A 27,249-nucleotide genomic window follows, 5' to 3' on the forward strand; every position below is an offset into this window, starting at 1 on the left:
CTCCGCGGAACCCCCGCCCCCGCGGGGAGGGAGCAGGAACCGGCCGTGGGAACCCCCCCGAGGGAAGCCCCGTCCCGATCCCACCCCCGGCCCGGGTGCAAGGGAGGGGGCATCGCCCCGGAGCCCCGTGGCCAGCCGGGGGGAGGACACGGCACCCCCCTGGCTCGGGACTAGTGGTCCCGCGGGCATCCCCACGTCTCAAAGAGCGGTGGGGTAAGCCAACAGCCCCAGCAGCTCCCAGCGCGGGGTGTGCGGCCTGGGGGCTCCCCGTTCAGGGTGGGTTCACCCCACCCCATGGAATTCCCACCACGGGGCATTTTGGAGCATCCCGGGGTGGGGAGGGCAAGGGAGGGTGGCTGCAGCCGGAGATCATTTGGCTGGTGGATGCTGCACCCCTCGTGGGGTGCAGGATGAGGCCAGCACCCCTTGGCGCCTCCGCAGCAGGCAAAAGCCCACCTGGGCAGCTCCTGCACTGGAGAGACCTTTCCATGCAGGGAAAGGGGGTGCTGGGATAACAGGATGGGGTGACTGATGCTGCAGGGGACCCGCATGGAGGAGGCTGCACCCCACAAGGATGAGGAGACCATCCCTTACGGAGGGTACAGTCACTCCTGGCACATGCCACCGCCCCAGGGCTCAGCACAGGGGACCCTGGTGCTGGCTGACAGCCCCTAATGCGTTTTTGATTTCCCAAATATGTGCCCTTCTGATCTCGGTAAGACGGATAAAGAGACTTTAATCAGCTGCTCGGAGGAATTAAGGATGGCTAATTGTGCCTGCCGCCTCCACTGCACCGCTGCCACCTACGGGGCTTATAACCAGTTAGAAGGGCCCTTCCAGGCCTTCATTAGCTGCACACCAAAGGCTTCAGAAATAATTGGCCTCTATGATTTAGAAATTGGCCACTGGGCTGTAAAATACCAGCCATTGGTATTTTAGGCTCTTACTCGGACTAGCGCTCTAATACAGCTTGACTCTGGTTTCAAGCTCCGCAGAGGAGCTGTAATCTCTCATTAGCGTCGCGGTGAGAGGAGCAAGCCTGCTCATTAGCACCCACACCAAAGCTTTCCAGGCTCCCTCTGATGGGAGCGCCCCAAATCAAAGGGACACAGTCCACCCCCAAAGGGGCATGGGCCCCCGGGGGGGTTTCTCTGCTCAGTGGCTTTGCGCTTTCTCACTCCTGTTTTCCCCATTTTCCCATTTATCTGGGTGCGAGCTGTAACCTGAGGGTCCTCGTGGGTCGGCAGCTTCACCCGCTGCTGCGTCACCTCAGCAGGTGCCTTCCTCCTCTCTTTTTGATGGAAAAAGGGCTGCTGATGTATTTTCCACACTACTCCCTACATTTGAAGTCAGTCAAAGGTACAAAGGTGCCAATGGACAGTCCTTGTTCAGGACAAATGAACACAGACCACAATTACACGTTGGTATCTGCAACATCTTCTGAGGGATTTTACACCTCTACTGACAGCTCTTCCATGACCAGTACAACTTGCAGAGCTGTTGCCAGCTGTTGTACGAGAGACCTCAACACCACAGATGAGAGGGACAAAATCCCCTCCGTGTCAGCATGGTCAGAGCGGGAGGAGCAACGGGCTCCAGCCCCACTGGGACGGCACAAGCAGCACAACCTTGGGACCCTCTCAGCCCCAGTGAGCTTCCACTAATGGCTGCAAAGTGAAAGCTCAGTCCCTTCTCTGGCACGGCAACAGGATGTCACCTCCTCCGGTGCATCTTCAGAAGGGAAGAGGCTGGCTGGGGAGAGCCAGCTGCTCTCCAGGTTAGGGAAAATGGGTTTTCCCAACCCTTTTTGCAGGACACTTGTGCACTATGAAACCCTACTCACAGCCACCTCTTGGAAGGTTTGCCCCAGGCCACCTGGGGCCTGGGAAAAGGCACTCTTTATTTGGAGCAGCGATAAAAGCAGCTGCCAGAAAAGAACTTGCAACTTCGCTACAAAAAGAGGGGGAGACATGAGAATTTTCTCTACTCAACAACTTGTTCTCTGTGGCCGGTAGTGGAAAGAAGAGCCATCTACCACACTGTCTCAGCTTCATATAGATAACATATTTATTGAAAATCTTCTTCACCAACAACGGTGAAATCATGACCAAAAATTACAAAACATCATGGTAGTTGGCTTTATAAAAATAAACTGCAGGAATATGCCTCACCGGTTTGTACTGGTCTCTCTCTCACCCCCTCTCTCCTTTAATGGTGCACATTATACTCTTCAGCATAATACCGTTCTAGAAAATTGCATTCCATCCAAAAAAATGCACTGTTTTTTCCTTAGCAGAGGCCCTTAAAGTGACTTTTCCCCCCACCCTTCCCAACAATAAATATAGAAAATAGCCTCTAAACAAATATATTTTAGTTTGGTCAGCTTAAAAAAAAAGGTCCATTTTCCCCTCTTGGGATGTGTAGTGACTAAGCAGCCATTTAAACAGTATTCAAGTCTTTGGTGGCTTCGGCTGCTTAAAGCTGCAGTTCTATAAACAGACAATCAAACAAGGTCCTTTTTTCTCTTTCTCTCCAGAAACCAAAGACTACGAGATGATGCCAAGTGCAAGTCACCAGTATGATCAGTGCCGCGTTCGCTGCACCTTCACTGGGAGCGACGGATCACCCAGGAGAGCAACCGGTAGGAGGAGGTCATCTTTGGCAAATGAGAGCTCTCAAACAGAAGGCGTCTTTGGTGGATGAACCTGCTGCATAAGCTGCGGTCGTTTTACTCGCGGTTTCCGTCTCTTTGGCCTGCTCTTTGCTTTGTTGATCTGCACCACAAAGAACGCCAGAACCACCATGGCACCGAGAAAAGCAAAGACTGGAATAGTTTGTCCCACGTCCTGGTTGTACCGGCCGGGCATTATACCTGGGAAGACAAAGAGGTTTGGAAGAGACTTGTGACCACATGAGCTACGATGTCTTTGCAGCGTTAACACTACTGAGCAAAGCGATCCGATGGTAACTCATGTTTCAAAGATGAAACAGCTATTAATCAGATTACATTTCAGACAGGAAGATTAACAACTGCAGACTTATTAGCAAAAGTAAGGCAGGATGCTAATGTTATAGAAAAGCATGAGCATTTCCATCTTGACCTATCTGGGCACATTCATGTGTAACCCAGATCTCCCCTGCAACAACCACCTTCTGGTCTGCATTAGAGCAGCAGTGCAAACACTCGGCCATAATTCTAAGTAATTTCTATACATCACACCAAATTCTGATGCTACGAGGAAAGTGATTTTGTGCTTGTTCCAGAGAACATGCATGCACATGATGAGAATGAGCTATAGAACCAAATTCTTCATTTTTACAGGCATTTTTACTCTGCTTTTGTGCACTCACACAAGGAATTTTAACTAGCAGGAGGTATCCAGCCACAACTCCCAAGGAGACGGACTGCTGCCGACACCCCTTGGTCTGAAGAGCACCAAAACAAACCTCAACTACCTAAAAATCACCCACCAAAATCTTCCTCCCAGATTTCTTCTGAATAAAATATTGATACACAAAAATATATCTCACAGGCTTCATCAGTCAGCCTTTTCCAACACAGCCATGCTATTATTTGCATGTTTTTCACAACTGAAAATAAACATGTGACTTCTCTTCTGGCTGCGCTGTGTTTGTAGTTTTTTCAAAACTTATACAAAAAACAAAGCAAAACAGCGACTTTCAATTTTTTCAATATTTACCTCCAGGAATGTCCCATGCTCCACTTTCTCCAGGGGACAAGGGTCTCACTTGGGGGCGGTTCTGTCGAAAACTGGGCAAAGCCACTTTATCAAGGTCAATTGACAGTAACTTTTGATGTTTCCAAAGGTTGCTAGAAGAAAGTTAAAGACAGAGGTGTCTGCTCACTTGCTTCAGTAATGCAAGGAATTTTGTAGAAACATAAAGTGACCATTGGAACCTATAAATAACTAACTAGTTTGGAACCAGATGATAGTCTGATCCATTCTTTAAGATCTGCAGTTTTCAGGCCTCTGGAGTTAAATTAAGACACCACAGGGACACACTTGGATTGGCAACTATTTACTAACAACTCTCTCTCTTGCACACCAAGTACCAAAAGTCTCCATTAGCAGCTCAGCAGACAAGTACGGGCTACACGCTGACACATTTCCTTCAAGTGACTGACAAATGACAGACCAGAAGGCAGAGCTAGGTGAGCTGTCCAAGAAGCTGCTTCGGAAGACTATTTCAAAGGCAAGCAGCGATGATGGATTTAAGCAAGTCCATTCACTCTAACTTGGGATCACTCAATCACAACAGTGAATTTACTCGTGAAGCTATTTTGAAAATCCTGCAGTTTCACAGCATAGCTATAAGGCGAGTCAGAATTATTCACTGAAGAAGCATTAATCATCATTTCCTCTTCGCAATCTGGTACTTCTCTAGGAAAGGCATTCCAGCTGTCTCTTTCCAAAGCAGATGGAACAAATAATTTTTTCAGCTGAACTCTCAAAAGCAAGACTTGTTGCGTAACTATAATAAAGACATATACTAACCTGGGGGCAGTTTCATTCAAAGGCTGTGGTTTGGCCCAGGACAGGTGAGGACAAGCAGGAAGGGACCGGGGTTTAGGGTCTCCCAAGTGAGCCTCAAGCACCTTTGAGTATCGATGCAAATGGTTACCTGCAACTCGCAGCAGAGACAGACTGGGTTAGCAAAAGACTGGTAGGATAAGAGTTACTGACATTCACCTCCGGCTAAACAGAGCTGCTGTAAAACCAGGAGTTTTTTAGAGTAATGATGACTCATAGCTAAATCTCGGTTCAAATTAACCTTACAAAACAGTAAGACACTGCACCTACAACAGCAGATAATCCAAGTTTTGCTGGCAGCATGTGAGACAAGACTAAACACTTTATATACGTTCCGTAGGTAGTAACTAGAACGCTCCCTAGCACAAACAGGCATCTAAAAATTCCTATTCTATGAACAGAACATTTTCTTCAGTCAAATCACAACTGTATCACTACAAAACCCTACAGTAAGTGCTCTCTTCTAGTAAAACAACAGAACATCGTAGAGCTCACACCAAACTAACTTACTGGCATATAACTCAAGAGGTCTGCCTGAGTCTTCCTCAATTCCACCCTGACACTCCCTCAGTTGTGGGAAATTAAGGCTCTCACCTTCCATCCGCTCGGGGAGAGAGTAGCCGACTCCTGCCGGCGGTCGCTGTCTGTTTTCAGAATGGCTGAGGCTTGGCGGCATCACCCCGTAAGAAGTGTACTGCAGGAGGGAATCCAGGAGCCAAAAGCAATCTGTGGATTTCACAGCCCCAAGCCCAAAACAAGATATGCATTATGCTACATTTAAAATGGCTTTTCTTCCTGTTAAGAAGGCTGTAATGACGTTTAGAAGTGCAATCATTTTTTTCTGGCTCTTGTTTTTCTCCTTCTGAAGTACTAGATCCAATTTCAGGAAGATGCAACTTTCAAGACTCACCCCACACAAACACAAAAATACACAAACACAAAAATAATCATTCAGTTTTAAAATATTCTCTTGTGTACCAAATCTGGTTCTTTTGGGGAGTAGGACATAAACCAACAGGTCTTAAATACAGGAATTCCAGGTTCTGCAAGGCCAGCCAAGTCCCTGCAAAAAATTACGAGGCTTTTTGGTGTGGAAACACAGGAAGCTCAGAACTTCTGATATCATTTTAAAGACGGAAACAGCGAACTAACTACTTGTTTGGAAAGGATAAAATAAATACCTTGCAAAGAAAAGTAAGAACAAGGTAGTGCATTCAATTGAAAGTTGTGACCCACTTGCTTTCCCAAGCTTAAAAAAACAAACAAACAAACAAACGAAGGGGAAAGGTTCTGGCTCTGTCCCAGCTAAAGCAAAAGCAAAAGCAGTGCTACAGCAGCTATGGTATGGGCCAGGTTGGGCATCAATGCCACAATATATACTTGATCGTGGTTTTCCTTTGCACTTCTACAGCACACGAGCCCTCGCTTTGATTCTCTCCTAAATTCCTACTACCTCAATCCAGAGTTACCCCTAACGAACGAGGAGTTCAGCAAGTCAACATCACGATTCTCTAAAACTTACATTTGCAGGAGTAGGATGATGCTTTATCAGCTATTTCCACCACACAGCAAACTATTTTTCTCAGAACTTCTCCCCCCAGGAACAGTTGGCTGGGAATGGGAATTAATCCTCATAATCCTGGTGTCCCTTAAACCCTCACCTTTGATTTTTAAAGAGATCAATCAGATTTTTAAGGATTTATATTCACAAACATTAGGAATTTACCTCAGTTAAAGCCACTGGTATCTCTGCAGGAGACATAGCTCCTGATTCACAACTTAAAAGCCAATTTTGAAGGATTTCTTTGTAGCCTTCCACTTTTTCTTGCTTCACAAGTCACTCTGAATTTAACAGCATTAGGGAGGTCACCAAGCACGGTTTTCTACTACTTAATTTAAAGCTACATATCTTATGCTATATGCTTTTAATAATCTAAAGCAAGTCCATAGGCACCATTATGTTGGTGTTACAGCAATTCACTCGAAGGCACCCAAAGACAGTGAGTAGAAACCACAGAACTTTCAAAGGAAAATGTTTGGGAGAGAAAGAAATGAGCTGCAGACGGAGAGCTCCCTTAGGCAGTAAATTCCTTTAAACATAAATAAATTAGACAAGGGATGGATTACATAATCCAGTATTTTAAAATGTCGGTGACAAAAGCTTAATTATAAATGTACTTTTCATCACACAAGGAAAATTCAGGTTGAACATCCCATTCAGTGGAAATGCAGAAAAAGACCTCACATTGCATTATCTTCAGCTTCTCGAGCCAAAGATCTACCATCTTGTGCTTTACATGTCACGAGAAACCCAATCATCTCTTAAAAATTTTAAAAGTCAGATCAGACAGAGCGCTAGAAAAAGGTTTTATAAGGACCAACCACACAGAGAGAACGGCTTCTCTGGCACACACGACTCACATACTTCCCACCTAAAGTTGCAAACAAATGCTTTGAAAACGCAAACAGAAGTTTCTACTTTCTGAGATAGTTACACCAGTTGTGTAACTTTTGTGTCAGAGCAGAATTAACCTGAAAATAGTAATGCACAACTGAAATGTTGAACATTACTCACAGGAAACACTGCAAAGGGAACAAGTCGAACATTGCAAAGGGAACAAGGCATGCTGATAAGCAAACTCAACAGATAAAATCCATTGTACTACATAAACATTTTGAAAATGCAACTGGGGAAATAGGGAATAGAATCATAGAATCATTCAGGTTGGAAGAGACCCTTGAGATCATCGAGTCCAACCATCTACCCTACCCTACATAGTCCTCCCCTACACCATATCCCTCAGTACCCCATCTAAACGTCCCTTAAACACAGCCAGGGATGGTGACTCAACCCCCTCCCTGGGCAGCCTGTTCCAATGCCCCACCACTCTTTCTGTGAAAAATTCCTTCCTAATGTTCAGTCTAAACCTACCCTGTTGGAGCTTGAAGCCGTTCCCTCTTGTTCTGTCATTAATTACCTGTGAGAAGAGACCAGCACCAACCTCTCTGCAGTGTCCTTTCAAGTAGTTGTAGAGAGTGATGAAGTCTCCCCTCAGTCTCCTCTTCCTCATACTAAACAGTCCCAACTCCCTCAGCCGCTCCTCATACGATTTGTTTTCCAGCCCCCTCACCAGCTTCGTTGCCCTCCTCTGCACTCGCTCCAGCACCTCCAGATCTCTCTTGTATTGAGGTGCCCAGAACGGGACACAACACTCGAGGTGTGGCCTCACCAGTGCCGAGTACAGGGGCACAATCACCTCCCTACTTCTGCTGGTCACACTATTTCTAATACAAGCCAGGATGCCATTGGCTTTCTTGCCCCCCTGGGCACACGGCCGGCTCATGTTCAGCCGCTTGTCAACTAGAACCCCCAGGTCTCTTTCCTCCAGGCAGCTCCAGCCACACTTCCCCCAGCCTGTAGTGCTGCAGGGGGTTGTTGTGGCCCAAGTGCAGAACCCGGCACTTGCCCTTGTTGAAACTCATGCCGTTGATCTTGGCCCAGTGATCCAATCTCTAGGTCCCTCTACAGGGCTTCCCTATCCTCCTGGGAATCAACACCCCTGCTTAACTTGGTGTCATCTGAGAACTTGCTGATGATACTCCCTATGTCCTTATCAAGATCGTCAATAAAGACATTAAATAGAAATGGTCCTAACACTGAGTCCTGAGGCACCCCCTAGCATCCCCTAATGGCCTCAAATCAAGCATGTGTTAACAGCATTGCTTTCTGGAAGTAAAACCACCCCAAAGCAGCAAAAAAACCCACCAACCAAACCTTCCCAATACAGAATCCACCCCAAAACCAGCCCCCAAAGCTCATGGAATGGAAAAAAAGGCAAGGGACCTGTGTGGGGGGATGGGGAATGCTCCCATCTATCATGGGGGTAATTAATGTTTTGTTGTAATGGCACCTTACAGCATTTTCATTAGAGCACAGCAGAATGGAGATTAATCCCAAGTTTGGAATATTTAGATTCCCTAGAAAACAACTACATCTGATAGGAGCTGTAAAACCCCCACTGGACACTAACTTTTCCTGTGCATTGAAGCTCACACACCTTTCTGTCGATGGCTGTCATCCAAGCAATTGGAGTCACCGTACAAAACAATTCTGCCACCACCTTCAGAAGGAACTTGGTAAAGTCCCAAAATAGGGACATTTTCGATTACAGCAGTCTCCTGTTTTAAAACTTCAAGACCTAAAGCAAAGCACAAATATATTTCTTAGTCTGCAAAGCTAAAACATCATCAACTTACCTATAAATCAACACAGCCTACATTGCAAACTTACAAATGCAGCTACACTACTTTTTCATGTGATATACTTAAGCAAAATGTTTTCAAACACCCTGTGATGTTACGATAAAAATGAAATTGCTCCAAGACCCTGACTGTGAAGCTTCCTACTGATACTAATGCTTTTCTTTCTTTGGTGGAAAAGCAGAAAGAGACCTCACAACGTGGATCATCTTCAATATTCTCAAATGACAAATCCTAATATTTTCAGCAGCACGTTTAAAATCAAAACAATCTGCCTTACAAATTGCTTTATGCTGTTTTAGTCCTTCTGCAGAATTCTACAGGACACAGGAACTTAAAAATCAGCTATCACCACACTGCTCCTCCCCAAATTACTTTGCTGCCATGCCTACTTATTCCTAGAAAAAAACTGACTGTGGAACTAACAAGAGAGTAGAGACATTCTATGAAACACAACATCTGTCTCTCTGTAAGCAGCAGCTGCAAGACAAAGGCTTTGACTTAAGTAGTTTAAAGCAGCTGTTCAGGGTAAATCGATTTTAAAGACTGCTGGGCTTGAATCTTCCTGCAACTCTGCAGAACTTGTGCTTTGTCTGTTCAGCTTTCAATTCAGCAACAAAAAGGATTGTTTAGCAAGGATACCTAAATCAAAAGTTAAAAAAAAAAAGAAAAAAAAAAAAGAAGCTCAAGTGAGTTTTCCCACCTTCCATTGGCAAATTTTACTCCTTCCTCACCCCAGCTGCTCTCAGATAGAGCTGGTTTTCGTTATGTCCAGCCCTGCCATGGTTCAGAGATCTGCTTCTCAGCCTTTTTCTGAAACACTCGTACCAATATTGTAAAGAGAAATTTTTGAAGGAGTATCATTTAAAAGCCTGCCTCCAAAAGCACTGCAAGTATCTGAGTAATAAAGTGGCAACCTAAAAGACGTATATGCAAGATGTTTAGAATTATAACTGAGATACTCGATGAAAAGAAAAGATGAAAAAAAAGCACAGGAACCTTCTCAGTATAAACAGGTATGTGCAGCAATACCCATAGGACACCTGGCTGTAAACCTGCCATTTGTATCTTACAAATCCAGCCAATCATTTCACCTCCTGTAAACTGAAAGCTCCAATATGCAGCAGGAGGGAAAATACCCCAGTTCACAAAAGAACTAAAATGAAGTCTGTAGAAAGATGGTTTTAGGTTAAAGGTTTCCCGCCTCTAACGCTCATTTCAAAAAACAAAATAAGACAAACTTCAAATTCAGTATTTAGTCTCCTTTTCTTTAGATACCACCTTTAGGTAGTAGAAGCAAAACATCAGCTCATTTGCTTCATGACTGCAATGAAAAGGATTCAACAGGGAAAGCAGGTCTAGCAGGCTACTTGTCAAATTGACACTCTTCCTCCTCCCTGCCACACAGATGTGTTTACAGCAAATACAATAAATGACTGCATATATACACATGGATATTGTTGTACTATATAAAAATTGCACAGTCATACTGCAGCTGCCCATTAGGCATCCAACGACATGTTCTAGGCAAGATGAAAGAATACCTACCCTGTTGATGTGTTTTTCCCTTCATTGTTTTTATACCTTTAGACTTTGTAGCTTTAATAGTGCACCAATTCCAAAGTTCTACTCAAAACACAGACAAAAGACCAGCAAGCGCATACCTTGATCCTTAAATGTGTGTGCAATGACAATGCCATCTTCTGGAAATTTTGCAATACTGCATCCTGATGCATAATTCACTGAAAGACATGGCAAAAACTGCAGTTTAAAGACTAGAAATGACACTCCCTCCCTTCTCATCGTATTTCACTAAGCTGTTAAAACAAGCACAGAAGAAAATTTTCCCAGGAACACTGCTCTGACCAATACGTGTATTCACAGAGAAAGCACAGCTTTTGCAGGTTCACCTTGACATACTGCTTTCTAATCTTTCCATTTAGGAGACTGACATTATGTTTTTTAAACTGAAAAGCTTAATCAAACGCCTTGAGAAATGTAGTATTTCACATTAAGAGTCATTATTTATACTACAGAGAACCCGTCTCCTTCAGTCAGGACTGGTGAGCATACAGAGACCTCAACGCCGGTGATTTCTCTTTTCACATACACTTTCCAAATGTGGCAGTGAAAAGACAGAGATTTGGAAACAATGCTTAAAAACATCAAGTCACTTGATCAGATAAAAAGAAAGACTGGCTAAACCTAGAAAGTCAGAGAACAGGAGGGTCACAGACCTGTGGCCTAACCATAAAGCTTGAACTTAGTCAATCCCAAACACATTCATTTCAGGGAAACAATTCAAAAGATTCTAAGAATTTACAATACATTTCAGGATGTTGTGATGCATGTCTAAATTGGCATATCCCAAGGAAAAGGTCCCTATCAATTTCCTCCAAAATTTCAAATTTCCACATAATTGCAAAATTAAACCAAAGGCTTCAATTTAACAATTAATATTTACAGTCCAGACAAACACAGACAATACTCTGCAAAGTATCAGCACCTGGAATGCAAGCTTCCACTGAGGACATGCATTACCTGATCTGAAAATTTCCTATGAAGGAAGTAATCATTTGAGCATGTTTATGAGACACTTCTCACTGAATGTGAGTGGTTCCCTTGACTCTCGCTCCACCTCATTCTCACAGAAAGCTATTTTCCCAATAACACACTGTAGCGGGTGTAGGCAATGGACTCCAGTACTCACTTTCGTGATTTGCCATAGTAAAATCACCTTCGTACAGCCCATCACTAAAGGCCATATTCCAGACAGACAGCAGGTCATTGAGAGCTGGTATATTAGCACCTCCAGTATCAGGCATCCACCACTGTCTGTAAAAATTACAGCATAACACAGTTTATTAAAATACACTCCTAGAGTTTGTATAATGAAAAGTCAAGTGTCTTCCCACATGCAGGCTTTTTCAAAGTCACTTACATACTAAACTATATCTCAAAGCCATATTTAACTTCAGAGGGATGTGATCAGCTGTCTCTCTGACGCCAACACTTCTGAATAAAAGTTAATACTAATGTAAAGTTCTCAGTGCATTTCAGTTCCACAGAAAACTCCTCTTTGCTAGAAAGAAATTCAGTCTTATGCTCTTTGTTTGGCTGAGTCAAAACCAACAGTCATGTAATCTGCATCTCATTTTTCTAATGAAGCAAAATGTTACTTGCTCACAAACTGCAGAACAGATCTTTCTAGCTGAACAGTAACACAAAACAGGCTGACAAGAACAGTAATTATGGGGGTCTCTATCACCTATGGGTGATATTGGTGTATTTTCTCTTTATACAATACAATTCTCTTTATACAATACAATTTCAATATACAATTCAATATACAATTTCAATAACGAATGCATAACCTGGCGATACTGCTTGCAATGCACATTTTCTTTTTATTCTGCTCCTTGAAAGTGAAAACACATCCATTTTTTCTTTGTCAGTCTCCAATTTCTTACTTCTTTTCATCGTAAATGTTTTTCTTGGCTTTAAGAGAAGATTACATTCCCAAAGGAGTATTCACAATCATGATAAAATAGGTAGCTGTTACCCTCAAGCTGCAGCTTAAGGTCAATTTTGCTTTTCAGGTTGTCCCTTCTTACGGGCAACATGCAAGTGCTGAAGCACATCATATCATATATGGCATTTTTAGGGTAATATGTGCACAAAATGGCAATTCTATGGCATTTTATTTCCCAAAGAACCGTCACAAATCAGTACCTCGTGTTTTCATCATAAAACTTGACTTTTCTCATTACAGATGTGTTATACCAGTCACTAAACACTATAAGTGAAAGTCCGTTATCAACATCCCTCCTCAGCTTGGTGATCTCTTCAGGAAAATACTCTTCCTCACTGTCCACCATCAGTAAGGTCCCTGTGTGTAAAGGCAAAACAGGCTGTTGACTGTAATGTTATAGCTATTCACACAACCCATGCAAAAGTCAACACAAGCGCACATTTTGCACCATATCTGGTCCATGTGCCCTGCTCTGGTAGTTCACCTAAAGAGTAACACTTAAGCATACGAAATATAAGATGATTCAGTTTACAAATCCAAAACTTAGCTTGGCAGCACAGTACTCTTTTTAAGGGTGTTACTTATGACACGTGCTTGTATGGTCTCGTGATCTAATGCCCACCTATGTCTGGTGTGTATTATGCAGTTTGGTCTCATCCAAATGCTTCATACACTGAGCCAAACTGTGGCAGAAGAGGACAATCAGGAGATTCACCGCTGATCCAAATGAAAGTGCTAATGTAGATGCAACCACAGTGAGGTGGTGTTTCACTGCTCCAATTCTAAAAGACACTGCACTCGCTACTGCAGATTTGCAGCCAGGTAGACAACAAGTACACTGCAACTTAGTTTGATTCAGACCTTGAAAACTACAGCTGCATTTTAGCAGACCTGACTAAAGTACCATTGCCACTTTCATATAGCCCTCTCCCACTCCTGTCAACAAGCAAGCACAACCGTCTCTGCATCACTGAAAAACACAACCAGAAAAATAGACTTTTATTCCCTGAAAATGTGTTTATACTGTTCAATTGGTTCTAAATATCAAGTCACTTTGCTTCTTCACTTTCTGACTGCCCAAAGACGTGGTGGAGTTTCCATCCTCAGAGACAATGTAGATCTTGACAGGACGATACCCTGAGCAACCTGATCAACCACTGATGCTCGCCCTGCGTCTCACAGTCCTTTGCTATGAGGTCACTTCTACAAGTCCAGGCAGTCTGCATTTGGAAAGCCTTTACATAAAGATCCTGTAGAAAGCATGTTAATGACATGGACAATGGGACAGTGCACCCTCACCAAGTCTGCAAACAACACAAGCTAAAGAGAAGTGGTAGATGGACCACAGATCACTGCATTTTCCACCCCTCACTCCTTCCCATTGAGGAAATTCTGGAAGCCCCACAAACTAATAACCAAATGAGGTGCAAGGTAACGGTGAATCAGAGGAAAGAGAAGTCGCCTAATGCTGCTCCCTATCAACTATAAAAACAGTGGTCTCAGAAGAGAAACTATTATGTTACTTTTTTAAGGGCTACCATTTCTTTATCTAGTTGTACATTCAGTGAACCCAAAAACCAATGGTGAGATATTTACTGAAGAATCAAGATAAACAAGTGATAACTACTGACAACCCTTCCAGAACTAAAAAAATGGTCAGGACAATGCACCCTCACTTTACAGTCCACTAAAAAACATCAAAGCCCAAAAGAGGGCCTGTTTGGAGCATGTCATGGTTAAATCGAAGGGGAAACTGGAACGGAAAAGTGCATGGAGACTGCTTGGCTGTCCCCTGCCTGGAAAATCTATCCAGTCTCCTTCCTGATGAACACAAAAGCCCCATTCTGCTTTGCTAATCGCATATGGTTGAAAGGAATATTTTCCCCACTCTTTTATCTAACCACAAAAATCAATGCTTTAAAATGCCACTTCTGAGGAAAAAAACCCCCAAACAGCAGAATGGACACACCTGATTTTAGTCTTCTAAATCATGTAAAATCATGCTTCATTTTGACTGTGCCAAAAGATTTTGGCAAATACAGATCTGCCTTTGGGGGACTGAATACAAAGGGACTACTAACTCACTCAGAGGTGGGCTTTTCCTCCCATTTTTTCATTATGGGGATAGAAAACTGCACTAATTCTACTAGACTTCCAAGCAAGCTTTTGCAGTGAAACTTTACACAACTAAATATCAGCATATAAATAATAAATACACCTACTGTTAAGAGTATTTTTCCACTACCATGAGAATTTTCCTTTGTGCGCCCCACAACGTTTTTGGTGTTCCATATTTTAGGAAGAAGTTAAGAATATGGAGAACAAGGCAATTAACTCATGCTTACCATACTGACTTGCATCAAAACATGTAAACGGGGAACCAAGAACCTCAACAAAGTACCCCATGCTCCTCAGGTGCTGGTACATGTCCCTGAAGTTTGTGTGGATATGGTCACCATTCCTTAGGAAAAGAGAAAAGTGTTGAAGGCAATTATATCTGGCATGCAGAAATCTGATTTTAATATTTTAATTATAGATTACTCCCTAGCTTCCTTTCTAAAAGGTCCACTTCAAATTATAACCTGCAGTTTTCCAAGCACAATCTCCTCTTTGCAAAATTATTCACAAATTACAAGTTCCAAGCGCTACAGAGAAGCGTTAGTTATACCGTCAAAGCTGGACGTTGAGCATGTTCCTTACTAAACATAATTCTACATGTTTGCATCACGTCACACACAAACACTGCTGCATTAAAACCAGATGCCCCTCACAGGACTTCCTCCTCACAAAAGAACCAGTAAGAGCAGTTTTAACTACTAATGGTAAGAAACACACAGGGACCACCTTTAATTGCTGAAACTCAGCAGAGAGTTCCTACCCATTTGCCATATCTGAGTGTTCCAAGGAGCTTCCCAAAAGCCTATATGTCTTAGTCACTGACCCAATTAATCCTCACTTATTAAATAATTGCTGAAACTCAGCAGAGAGTTCCTACCCATTTGCCATATCTGAGTGTTCCAAGGAGCTTCCCAAAAGCCTATATGTCTTAGTCACTGACCCAATTAATCCTCACTTATAAATCGCTGCACAATTCTTCCTGTGGTTGCTTTCCCTCTCCATCTACGGAAGACATCAGCTGAGGCGAGCCCTCCTTTGGTCTCCCTCAACAGACAAAGGATTTCTTCGTTAGGATTCAGTCTTTCAAATTGCTCATTTTTTTTTGATAGGCGAATGCTGAAGTGGCTAATAAAGTGGCCCCTTTAACGTCCCAGGAAAAATTAGGGCAGGAAAGAAAAATGCTACACTTCAAAAGCCAAACAAAAATCTCAGTGCCTTAAATGTGCATTTTAAAAGCTTTTAATTTCATGTGAATAAGAACACCAGGCACAAAAAAAAATAATCCTGCACCAAAAGCATGCAGAGTCCATGTGCTTTTCATGGATTTCTTAGGAAAGAGCTCTCTCGCACTCTGTAAAGATATCCCATATCATTAACACACAATCAAGAAATACTGATTTAATAGAACCTGAGATAAATACCAATCTAACGGATCATTCTTCATCCTCAAATTATCCCTGGGGAAGTATCCTGGTGGATAACGGAGATTATGATATTGATCCCAAAGAACTCGCTTACTACGAGGTGGAGTAGGAATAATCTTCACTTTTATTGGAAGCTTCACTGTTGAAGTCTGCTCTGCACCGTTCTTAGACTGAAGGAAAGAACAAACCACAGTGAAATCCTTCCCCCCCTGAACATTCATCAGTTAACTGCTGATTGTAAAACATCAAAAAAAAAGGAAGTATCAAATCTACTTTTAGTCAGCAGTACCAGCTCTGCAGACAAAGAGGTGAGTTTTGCCTTAAATCACCCTAGTATTTTTTCTGCACTCAACAGGTTATATTTATGCTCAGAATGACAAATACTTAAAATATGTTACAACTGTGATTTGATTCAATCACTCAAAATTTTAAAAACTTCTCTGGAACCATTAAGCATGGTTCTAGAAGAAATATATATTTAAGTAATCTCTTTTTCAAAACACATTACTTAGAATTCACAATAAACAAACAAAATGATGAAGTTTGTATCAAAGAAGCTTTCTGATTCTAAAGCATATCCAATTCACAGTGGATATGCTCTCACCTATAATGATCATTAATTGTAGTCTTCCATTTCCTACCCCAATCTAATTTATGCTTCAAATGATGGGACCAGAGCAACCTCTTAGAATGAAGTATGTTGGGAAGTAGCTTAAATAATTATTAACACAGAAAAACCAAAATGCACAGAACTTACTTCATCTTCTGCAGGTGATGATACTGTGATCATAACGTGACCTTGAGCAATGCCTTCCCAAGATGCTGCTTTCTTTGCTACAGAGATGGAAATTGCTAAGTATCCAGACCAAGGCCACAACACAGGGGAATACGAGAAAGCCACTTCGATGTTATCCCCATTTTGGGGGAGATAGGGCTGCCAGTCTGGCTGTGAAATGAAGAATACAGAACATTGTATTCAAATACAAACCAGTATTTGTAGTCACAGTACTTTTGCACACATGGCCCTCTTCCTCTACACGAAGAAATAACAAATCTTAGCTCTTCTGAAGATTATGTCAAATTTTAAAACATCCACAAAGCCCAAAAGGTTGGCATTGTGTCAGTGAATCAACCTAATTGTGATAGTCTTAATGACCCGACTACAGGCTTTTCAGAAGCAGGACTCTCTAAGAAGCCACCTGAACAGCATGCTGCATAAGCGCACTCATTTTAACATTCCGGGGTCCTGTGCAAGAATTTACTGGGAAGAACGCAAAATTTCCTTTTGGTAACAAAGAGAGCTATCGCTGTAACAGACAAACAGGCAAACTACATCAGCTGTGTCAGAGTACTGCCATAAGCCAATGATGTCGGACAAGAGCTTCAATACCCTTTAAAGTAAGCTTAAATCCAAAACAGACCTCAGGATTCACACTAAACAGTAGAAATTAGGCTAATTTACATTGACTAGAGTTTTGGAATAGGTGCCTTACTTCACTTTGTAACTTCCCAAATTTGTTCTACATGTAAACTTACTTAAAGCTTAATGAAAAAAAAAAAAAAATTATTAAAAACCTCCCTAGTCAACCTACACAATCAACATCACTGGTGTAGAAGAACAGGTTCTTCCACAGGCAGCAGACCTTGTTAAGTCAATACATTCAAGCCATTCTGACCCATGGAGGAAGCATGATTCATAATGTCAGGATCCTTTACTGAGATTGCTTATGCTCCAAACAAACAAAAAAAAAAAAACCCAAGAGGAAAGTCCATCCGGAAGATTTTAACCGCTATCAGAAATCTTTAAGCAGCTGTAAATCAAAACTGATTTCACAAAAATAAAACGTTACACACCTCTGAAATCAATGCAATGCTTGAAAACTCTTAGACAGTTCATGTTCACAAATCTTACTAATCTGGGTGCGTCCTTTAAAATCAAACATTTTGCATCTCTTGCTCTCAGCAGTTACGAAATCTGATTTGTTCTATGAAATTTATAGCTAAAATAGTCTTTTCTGTTAAGCTTTTAGCAACATTAACAGTCAGGACATGGAACAAAATTAAATCTTACCTTGTCTACAATTCTCCCAGTGACTCCCATACCATTAAGGATAGTAATATTAACAATGGTTGGCATCCCTCCATAATATATGGGCTGAGAACAATAGGGCCACATGTAGGGACACTCCGTCAAATCAATATAGCTTGGGCTCAAACTACAGCAGAATGGAAGAGATAAAATTAGAAAATAATAAATCAATAAACAAAAGAACATGCCACTAAACATAACTATGAAAAAATTACAGATAAAACATACAAGTCATGGCTACTCCATCAAGCTTTTGCCTCGCTTCCTTAATCTGTCCCAAAATCTTTTTCCTTCCCCCTCTTTTTAAGTTTTATGAAAAGATTTTCATAAAATAAAAGAAATAAAAAAAACTTTTCAGCACAGTGAGAATGTGTTTATTCTGGAAAGTTCAAATTTAAGTACTTTTCTGTTGCATTCTAGGTTACATTACTCATAACATCTGAGGCTAGAAGAGAAATTAAATTTAGCTCTCACAGACTCTCTCATCCCCTACACTGCTACAACTTACACAGAAAATACATTGACTTTTAATCCACTCTTGTCAAAATTCATACTTCGCAATTACATAAAATCTGTGCAAGACCTCTTTGTTGCATAAGTACAGATTGCTTAACTGAGTTGCACATGCATCACCTGCTCTCTTACAAGAAATAAAGCAGATTATAGTGTGTCATTGATTAATTAAGGATTAAAATTAACCTGGCCTGTGGTTTATAGCTGTTGAGGATCTGATAAGCTCTCAGAAGATCCAACTTGCCATGTCCTTGTTCAAACATGTTGACTCCAGGAAGTCTACGTGCTGACGCGATAAGTGCCTGCTTCATACTTGCTGGATTCACCATTTCACGCTTCTGAACTGTGCTGAAATGCGGAATAACAGATCACATTAGGTGGCCTTTATTCCAGTTTCTAGCTAGTCCTGTAGAATGGTAAATTTTGCCTTAACAGTCATTTGATCTAAGAAAATGCAATCAAAACCCAGCAATATCTACAGTTCATATTTGTCTATTACTTGATTTCTCACTGGAACAGCTGAAGAAGACTGACAAATTTCTGACGCATTTCTCTTAAAAGCTAATATTACATAAATTTTTCTCCTTACAATGTGCTCCATGACCAGCGGTCATTATAATCAGGATAGTATTTTTATATGCTAAATGAAATATTCTGAAAATCAAAGCCTCTGTAACTGGAAACTCGATGGTATCTTTCGCAATGTGACTCTTCCAGAGGGAAAAACAGCTTTACTGTTCAAAGAAAAACACACCATTTTATGGGGCAATTAGGATGATGACTTTGAATTTCTGGCATAAGTATTTTTCAAATGAAAGTTCGCCTCATGTTTATGTAGTAGCAATGAGAAACACAAAGTACAGACTTGCAACTCAGCAACTTGCAACTTCCTTTCAGTTCTTCAGTGCGCAGCAAATGACTTACGCAACCGGATAATAGCCATAAAACCCTAAATACTATAACATTTATAAATACTTAGATAATTATCTGCTACAGGTGCCTACTTTGAGCAGCTGCTCAAAGACTAGGGCACTTCTACAACACAAATGACAAGCTCAGCAACTCAAAATGGTAAAAAAAAAAGTGACAAAATTACTTTATAGTATTGTTCTCCCTAGTTGTATTTTCAGAGATGTAACTATTATTATTCAAAACAGCTCTCAAGTTTTTCCCAGGAAACTTGGACCTAATCAGACAAGGTAATGTCTAACGCAGAAGAACCGTGATTTTATCCTCCAGATTTGTTTTCCTACATCTAAACACAATTTAGTTTTATTTGGTGGGTTCCTTTATAGGGCCTTTTAGGACCCTCCTGCATGAGTAGATTCTTATTTTTTAGAGTAGATTTTTAGAGATTCTTATTTAAGACTTACCTCACTAACAAAGTAACAGCACCTGCGACCACAGGAGATGCTACACTTGTCCCAGAGAGAGAGCGACATCCACCTTTCATACCTGAACCTCTCACTCCAGAGCCATAAGTAACAATATCAGGCTTCACTCTACCGTAACCTCCTGGTAGCTCCTGTGAAAGAAAACAGACGGATTATTGCCCTAATACATAATGAACACTGGTTGCCTCATCTGGGCATTTAAACTAACTGCAGGGCATTCAGAAGGAAAATCATCAACTAAATTAGCTGAGGGTCAGCATCATGGAATAGCAAGTCACACCTGAAGAAGGACTCAAGCTGTTTATGACAAGTTCTCAATGTTTCTATGTTAACATTATTGCTGATTACTCTAGTACCTATGCTAAGCACGAAATCACTGACAAAAGGATAACCGCACTGCTACCAGGCTAATGAATGAGATACAGCACAAACAGAAACATATAATAGTCCTCTTAATCGAGATCACAATGCAATCTCATCTGAAATCTTGTGTGCAGTACCTGGCACCTTGGTTCAACAGGCAAGTAAGTGCAATGTTACATGAAGCATCTGGAAATCCTAGCATTTTTAAACCAAAGGACAAGAGCAGGCCTTTATTTTTGCATATTTAACCACACAGGAAAGTCCTCACATTAAACCAAAAAGGTACCAGACATTTTACAAATCCAGAGAATGTCAATAGCGGTCAAGATTAATGATGAGAAACCCCACAAAGAACATTAAGCTTCTTGCTTAAAGACTTATAATCTCTAATTGTTCTGATCTTTGATGAAATCTTTTATCACTGGTTACTCCAACACGTACCATCTGCATGGGATTACCCCTTCAAAAAAAGCTCCCTTTCCAAGGCTTATTTTGGCTGCAAATATGGCTGGCCCTGGTCAAAGTGGCTTACCCAAGTGGTCATTCCCCTAGATGAAAAGCGAGCTATATTATCTTCAAAGTCAATGCCACCCACTCCAATCACATCCATCTGGTCAGCAGGGTTATTGAGAGTCCTAGAACAAGTTAGGAGGTTGGAAGATCAAAAAACCAAGACAATCCTAAGTTTATCTTGATAATGGACACACTGCCATCAGATTTCTGTCAGGCACTCTTTTTAACCTCCACAGAAAACATTTTGGTTCTACCCAATACATTTATACTTACCAGTGAGACCAAATTTTCAGGCAGTTAGTAACTTAGTAACTACCTCAGTAAACACCAAACCATGTATCTTGAAGATAAAACAAAATCTATTTTTAGGCATTTATTTTGGAAATATATCACAAATCATTCTGGTCTGATCCCTTCTATATTCAAGATCAGTGACATCTGCTCACAGTAACAGGGGAATGCCAGCTGAGTACTGCTATTATTTTACTGACTTTCCACCATTTCAATGAAAAATATGTAGGTAAGTACTTCACAAATTGCAGTACTACTACAGCAAGTGATAAGGACAGTGGAAAGAGGAGTTTAACTGGAATCATTTTCTATAAACAGATTACAGCAAAAAGGAGAAGGGGAAACTTCTCAGCCAAGCACAACTACTTCCAAAACCATATAATAACAACATACTTGATTTTCTTTGAAATAGCGATTGAAACTTACCCATACAAAGGGCCATCATTGCCAATAGCAGATACCATGATGACATTGTTAGCTGTCAGTTCCCACACCTACAAAAAATAACGTGTACAATAAGGCTCTGCCACAAAAAAGAGACTTTTTTAGCAAACATACACTCCATGGTGCCTGACATAAGCCAACAATTATTCCAAGATCTTTTTCTTACGGGGACTTATAAAATACATCTCACTGGTATATTCATTACTAAGATCCAAACTTTCTTAAGATTATGTGAACAATAACCAAGCCTCAATAGCAAGACTGCCGGTAAGGCATATTTAGGTTATGTCAAAGGAAAAAATGCCCACAACAAGGCACTCCAGATGCCGAATCAAGTTATTCTGAATGCCCTCCAGTAAAACCCTGAGAATAGTGAAGTCACTGTCAAACTAAATTCAATGCAAGTTATCAAAAAAAAAAAAAAAAGAATTTCTATGCCTTGAATCCGTTAATTACCCTTTACAAAAGAAGATTTTATCCTTTTTTAAAACATAAACTAATTCACTTAGTGCTTCTGAAGGACAGAAAAACAATTCAGGGAACCACAACATTGACAAAGACAAAAATCTAATTCCATTTTATTCTGAAACAAATCCCTTATCACATAGCTGAATCAACTACCTGTACTTGTACCTATTTGTTCTTAAACAATTTGCTGCTAAATTCACACTATACATATTTTTTTCAAGAAATAAATTAACCATGCATTGATTTAAAAAAAAGAAAAAGTAAGGGTGGATTTCAGTTAAGCTTCTTCTATTAAGGGCCCACTTAGTTGCCTGCTTGGGAGTCAGACTTCCTAGCAGAACATACAGTCGTACAGCATTTTGTAAAAGCTCCCTGAATATTTTGGCTGTCTGGGTTTTTTTTAAATCCATTCCTTAAATATATTCCTTGTAAGCTGTACAAAATTTCTCTCATGCAAATGAAACCTCCACAGAAGCTGTGAACAGCACCAGAATCTGTCAGCAGCTGCGGCAAACAAGAAGCTCTGCAAGTCCAGCATTTGTATGAGGGATATAAATACCACAACCACTTTATTTCCTCCTTACTAACCTTGTCAACAAATGGATGATCCATGAAGTCTGGCCCACCAATACTTAGATTCAACACATCTATCTTCTTTAAAATTGCATAATTAAAGGCATCCAGAAACCAAGATGTATATGAGACCTATGTAAGAAAGAGGCAGGGGAAAAGCTATCACTGGAAAATCCAATGATCCCATGATAATACAGACTTCAGACAGAGGGGAGAAACATCATCAAAATAAAGCATAAAAGTGACAATGGACTCCTGATATTTCTAGTACTCAGTACATTTGAGTGATTGCTCCAACACTATACAGACCAGACTTCCACACAACATTTCTGAAAAATATACCGCATTAGGAAACTGTAAGATGTCTTGTAGTAAGCCTCTTTTAAACAGAAAGATGTATCTTTCCACTTATCAAAGAAAATATGTCAACATTTATAAGCGCTTGTAATATTCCCAAAGGAAATAATTAATACAGGATTAATCTGGAAAGACAGAAATTGAAACACATGTAAAATAACTACCTGGTTATTGGTGAATACTCTGAAAATGTGCAGTTCAGCATTTGGAGCGAATCCCTGGCATTCTCTCATGCTGGCTATCACACCTGCTACAAAGGTCCCATGGCCTAAACCTATCACAGAGAGAAGGAAACAAAGTAAGATCATAGAACCACAGAATGGTTAGAGTTAGAAGGGACCTTAAAGAGTTCCAAGCCCCTGCCCTGGGCAGGGACACCTCCCACCAGACCAGGTTGCTCAAAGCCCCATCCAACCTGGCCTTGAACCCCTCCAGGGATGGGGCAGCCACAGCTTCTCTGGGCAACCTGTTCCAGTGTCTCACCACCCTCACAGAAAGGAATTTCTTCCTAATATATAATCTAAATCTCCCCTCTTTCAATTTAAAACCATTACCACTCATCCTATCACTCCACTACCTGATAAAGAGTCCCTCCCCAGCTTTCCTGGAGCCCTTTTAGGGACTGGAAGGGGCTCTAAGATCTCCCTGGAGCCTTCTCTTCTCCAGGCTGAACAACCCCAGCTCTCTCAGCCTGTCTTCGTAGCAGAGGTGCTCCAGCCCTCTGATCATTTTCATGGCCCTTCGCTGGACCCGTTCCACCAGGTCCATGTCCTTCCTGTGTTGAGGACTCCAGAGCAGGACACAGTGCTCCAGGTGTGGTCTCACAAGCGCAGAGTAGAGCGGTAAAATCATCTCCCATGACCTGCTGGCCACACTTCTCCTGATGCAGCCCAGGATGCGGTTGGCTTTCTGGGCTGCCAGCGCACATTGCCAGCTCATGTGGAGCTTCTCATCCATGAGCACTCCCAAGTCCTTCTCCTAAGGGCTGCTCTCCAGCCATTCTCTGCCCAGCCTGTATTTGTGCCTGGGATTGCTGTGACCCAGGTGCAGGACCTTGCACTTGGCCTGGTTGAACTTCATGAGGTTACCAGACAAACCATTTAATTGTCAAGGATTTGCACTATTAAACACCACCTATACAAAACAGACTTTACAACAACCCGCAAACACTGGGTTCAGTGTCTTCCTGAATCCTATTTTGCTACTGGGTTTGGTGGGGCCAGAATTCCCAGTGCTGTCCAGGCCAGAGGACCAGCTGATGAAACTCGGAGCGATACGCTCTCCAGTCTACCCGCTCCTGATTACTACCAGCAAAATCAAGAGCCACACAAAGCAACCACGAGAGAAAAAGCTTATTTTGAAAAATGCAAGTCACAAGGCCAATTTATTTTTACATAAACTTCTTAAAAGATTTTTATCCTAACTGTAATAACTGTATTTTGCTAAGGATGAAAAATAAGACAAGAAAACACATTTTTTCCTCCCCTCAAAACCAACAACAAAAAATAGCTTTAGTGTGTGCACTCTATTTCGGTGCTTTTAATCTGCCTGTTCAGCCACCACCTGGGCACAGAACTAATAGAAAGTGCTACAAAAATCAGGTGCTGCAACGCCAAGAAATACTACATGGAATAAAACTACAGAGGTGCACACAAGACTGAGCAAGATATGCATTATCTTGAACTCTAAAGGGATTAAATTGCCAACTGACTCACTGATCCAGACTGTATTAAGTTAATCTGTGAAAGCACACGGTCAGGGCAAGCTAGGGTTGACATATGAAAAAGGAACACAAATATACTGCAGAAAATAAAAAGTTCTGTGGAATGTTGATGGGCATGAGTCAGCACAGTGTTTGTTGATGAAAACTATACAGATTAGAAAAACTTTACAGGAAGGTGCCAAAACTCTGATCAGTTTAGGACTGCACAGTAAAGGAGGAAAATGCTCTCCCTCACAGGTATGGAAATACGTATGCGCGGTGAAACAGCAGAACACATAAAAAAGAAAAGGAATGAAACAGCTTTGTGGGGTTTGCTCTCTCCTCCACCTACTTTGACAACATATTTATACCTGAATTATGTCTTCTTGCCCTGACTCTTTTCAAATGCTATCATTCAAAGGATACTTACACAACACCCTCCTGGAACCTTAATACTCTTTGTTGAATTTGGTATCAGTACAAAGTGCACAGGACACCGCAAAATTCAGTTTAAAATCTCAAGATATATACTTTCAATGGATGTTAGCACCACAGCAGCAACGGCAGTTTTACGACAGAAAAAAAGAACATGCCAGTGTCATGAATAGTTGGACAATTATGCACAGTAACCCACCATCATCCAAGGTTCTTTCATTAGTCCAGTTTGTTCTCTCCTTTACATTTTTGAAATGTGGATGTTTCTCACTCAGACCAGTGTCAAACACTGCTACTCTTACACCAGCACCTATAACACAAAAGACAATTTTTTCTGATTCAGGTTCATAGCAAATCTATCATGTCAAAGAAAACATTTATACTTGATGTAGCACGCAAGTCACAAGCTCAGTAAGTTATAGATCTTAAAGAAAACATATTCCAATTCAGATATTCTACCACGGATCATAAATATGATCCATTTCTCTTAAGTAGAGTATACAAATACACAGAAGAGCTGTCCATAAGTATACAACAATGAAGTATTTCTCAATCTTTCTGGAACTGATACCCAGTGAGGGATTAACACATAAGAGCCAATTAGCCTTTCCTTACACTTCACTTGTTCTTTCAAAGATGGTAATTGTTCTAAGCCAAGAGACAAAAGCTTACCTGTATAACCCATCTGCCAGAGGACATCTGCCTGCAAGGTCTGAGCAACCTGACGTGGGATAGCTCTCAGCAAACGCCTGCTCGAGTGTCGGCCTGTTGCATGCCAGAAGCCGGAACCTAAAGAAAGACTTGCTCTTCGCAAGGGACGAGATGATTGCCATTTTTGAGTCCATCTAGTTTCATTGCAGTGCAACATCGGATCAGCTACACAGAATGAGAATGAAGAAAATACAGTATGAGAAAAACCAAAGATTAGCTCTTTATGCAAATACACACATCAATTTACAACAAAAATTTTAGACGAGTGAGTACCCATTTTCCCTGATTACAATCAGTAAAAGCTTCCTTTTTATCTACTAGGGATATAGTGGTCCACAGTCTCTGGTAAGTGATTGCTGCAAAAGAAATGTTTCTACATTGTAGTTGGAATCTTTGACACGCTTTAGCAGAGGTATGACAAGACCCTAATAATTTTATAGGCAAAAGAACAGATTTCTGTGAATTAAATAAAAGCTGGGCACTTCTCATTTGCATAATGCTAAGCTGATGGTCCAAAATAAAGCTGAGAAGACTCTTCCAAAGCAGATCTCATGCAACCATGCAGAAAATTACTTACACTCCAAATATTTGAGTGATCGGAAGACCTTCCGCTGAGGTGTTACACGCTTGATGTTTGGATGATCTTCCAGTGTCAGTACTCCATCCTTCTGTTTCTCATTGATCTGAATAACTTCAAAATCACTAGGATAGTCACTGGCTGGGTTGTTGCGAGGTACAATCCTCCAGTTCTCAATATCACTATTTTTTAGTGCACTTGAAATAAATTTACTTCTAGCTTTAGCTGTGAAGTATCCATTAAAAGCCACAATATACTCTGGAACAAGAGCACAACTTATCAGAAGTGATGTTTAAGCGGTTTACTCGCACATTCACATTGCAAAGGTCAAAATATTTCTGTTTTAAGTTCTCCAGAACAAAGAATCACAATTTGAGACACCTTTTTGTTGCTTTTAGAAATCTGCAATTTATTTCTGTGCTATATAATGCTTTTTTTTTTCATCAGGAAATCTGCAAAATAGAATAAAAACCTTTGAAAGGAAGGTAGAATTCTAAGTATCATAGAAAGGCGAAATGATGAGGGGGAGAAGAGGTAACAGAATTACTGTTACATCCAGCAGTACAAACAACTGCTTGATATGCCAATTCAATATGCTTCTTGATATGTATGATTTCACTGAATTTCACTGAATTTTTAGAGTTGGAAGGGACCATAGAGATCATCTAGTCCAACTCCCCTGCCAAAGCAGGACCACCCAGAACTTGTCAGAGCATGTTACTCAGGAGCATCCAGGCAGGTCTTGAAAATCTCCAAAGAAGGGGACTCCACAACTTCCCTGGGCAGCCTGTTCCAGGGCTCTGTCACCCTCACCGTGAAAAAGTTCTTCCTCATATTCAAGTGGAACCCTTTATGTTCCAACGTGTGCCCATTGCCCCTTGTCCTCTCACTGGCAACTACTGAAAAGAGTCTGGTTCCCTCGTCTAGCCTTT

General features: G+C 41.3%; 1 protein-coding gene across 2 annotated transcripts in view; it reads right to left on the reverse strand.

The window, feature by feature from the left end:
• Nucleotides 1-2,044: 2,044 nt before the first annotated feature.
• The window catches only part of MBTPS1 (membrane bound transcription factor peptidase, site 1), a 28,180-nt gene continuing 2,975 nt past the window's right edge, over nucleotides 2,045-27,249 (reverse strand). For both annotated transcript variants that reach the window (XM_014942391.1, XM_014942392.1), the window contains exons 3-23: nucleotides 26,318-26,575; nucleotides 25,702-25,905; nucleotides 25,229-25,339; nucleotides 23,057-23,166; nucleotides 22,551-22,667; nucleotides 21,477-21,544; nucleotides 20,779-20,881; nucleotides 19,863-20,014; nucleotides 18,676-18,837; nucleotides 17,959-18,103; nucleotides 16,645-16,833; nucleotides 15,885-16,057; nucleotides 14,691-14,806; nucleotides 12,546-12,702; nucleotides 11,524-11,648; nucleotides 10,478-10,555; nucleotides 8,612-8,752; nucleotides 5,148-5,279; nucleotides 4,518-4,644; nucleotides 3,702-3,832; nucleotides 2,045-2,872 (exon numbers count right to left, since the gene is read on the reverse strand). In XM_014942391.1, coding sequence (XP_014797877.1) covers nucleotides 2,676-2,872; nucleotides 3,702-3,832; nucleotides 4,518-4,644; nucleotides 5,148-5,279; nucleotides 8,612-8,752; nucleotides 10,478-10,555; nucleotides 11,524-11,648; nucleotides 12,546-12,702; nucleotides 14,691-14,806; nucleotides 15,885-16,057; nucleotides 16,645-16,833; nucleotides 17,959-18,103; nucleotides 18,676-18,837; nucleotides 19,863-20,014; nucleotides 20,779-20,881; nucleotides 21,477-21,544; nucleotides 22,551-22,667; nucleotides 23,057-23,166; nucleotides 25,229-25,339; nucleotides 25,702-25,905; nucleotides 26,318-26,575 — 2,996 coding nt within the window. In that variant the 3' untranslated portion in view covers nucleotides 2,045-2,675. The remainder of the gene's footprint in view (nucleotides 2,873-3,701; nucleotides 3,833-4,517; nucleotides 4,645-5,147; nucleotides 5,280-8,611; nucleotides 8,753-10,477; nucleotides 10,556-11,523; nucleotides 11,649-12,545; nucleotides 12,703-14,690; nucleotides 14,807-15,884; nucleotides 16,058-16,644; nucleotides 16,834-17,958; nucleotides 18,104-18,675; nucleotides 18,838-19,862; nucleotides 20,015-20,778; nucleotides 20,882-21,476; nucleotides 21,545-22,550; nucleotides 22,668-23,056; nucleotides 23,167-25,228; nucleotides 25,340-25,701; nucleotides 25,906-26,317; nucleotides 26,576-27,249) is intronic.

The sequence above is a fragment of the Calidris pugnax genome, unplaced genomic scaffold (genome assembly GCF_001431845.1).
Source record: "Calidris pugnax isolate Ruff unplaced genomic scaffold, ASM143184v1 scaffold28, whole genome shotgun sequence".
NCBI lineage: Eukaryota > Metazoa > Chordata > Aves > Charadriiformes > Scolopacidae > Calidris > Calidris pugnax.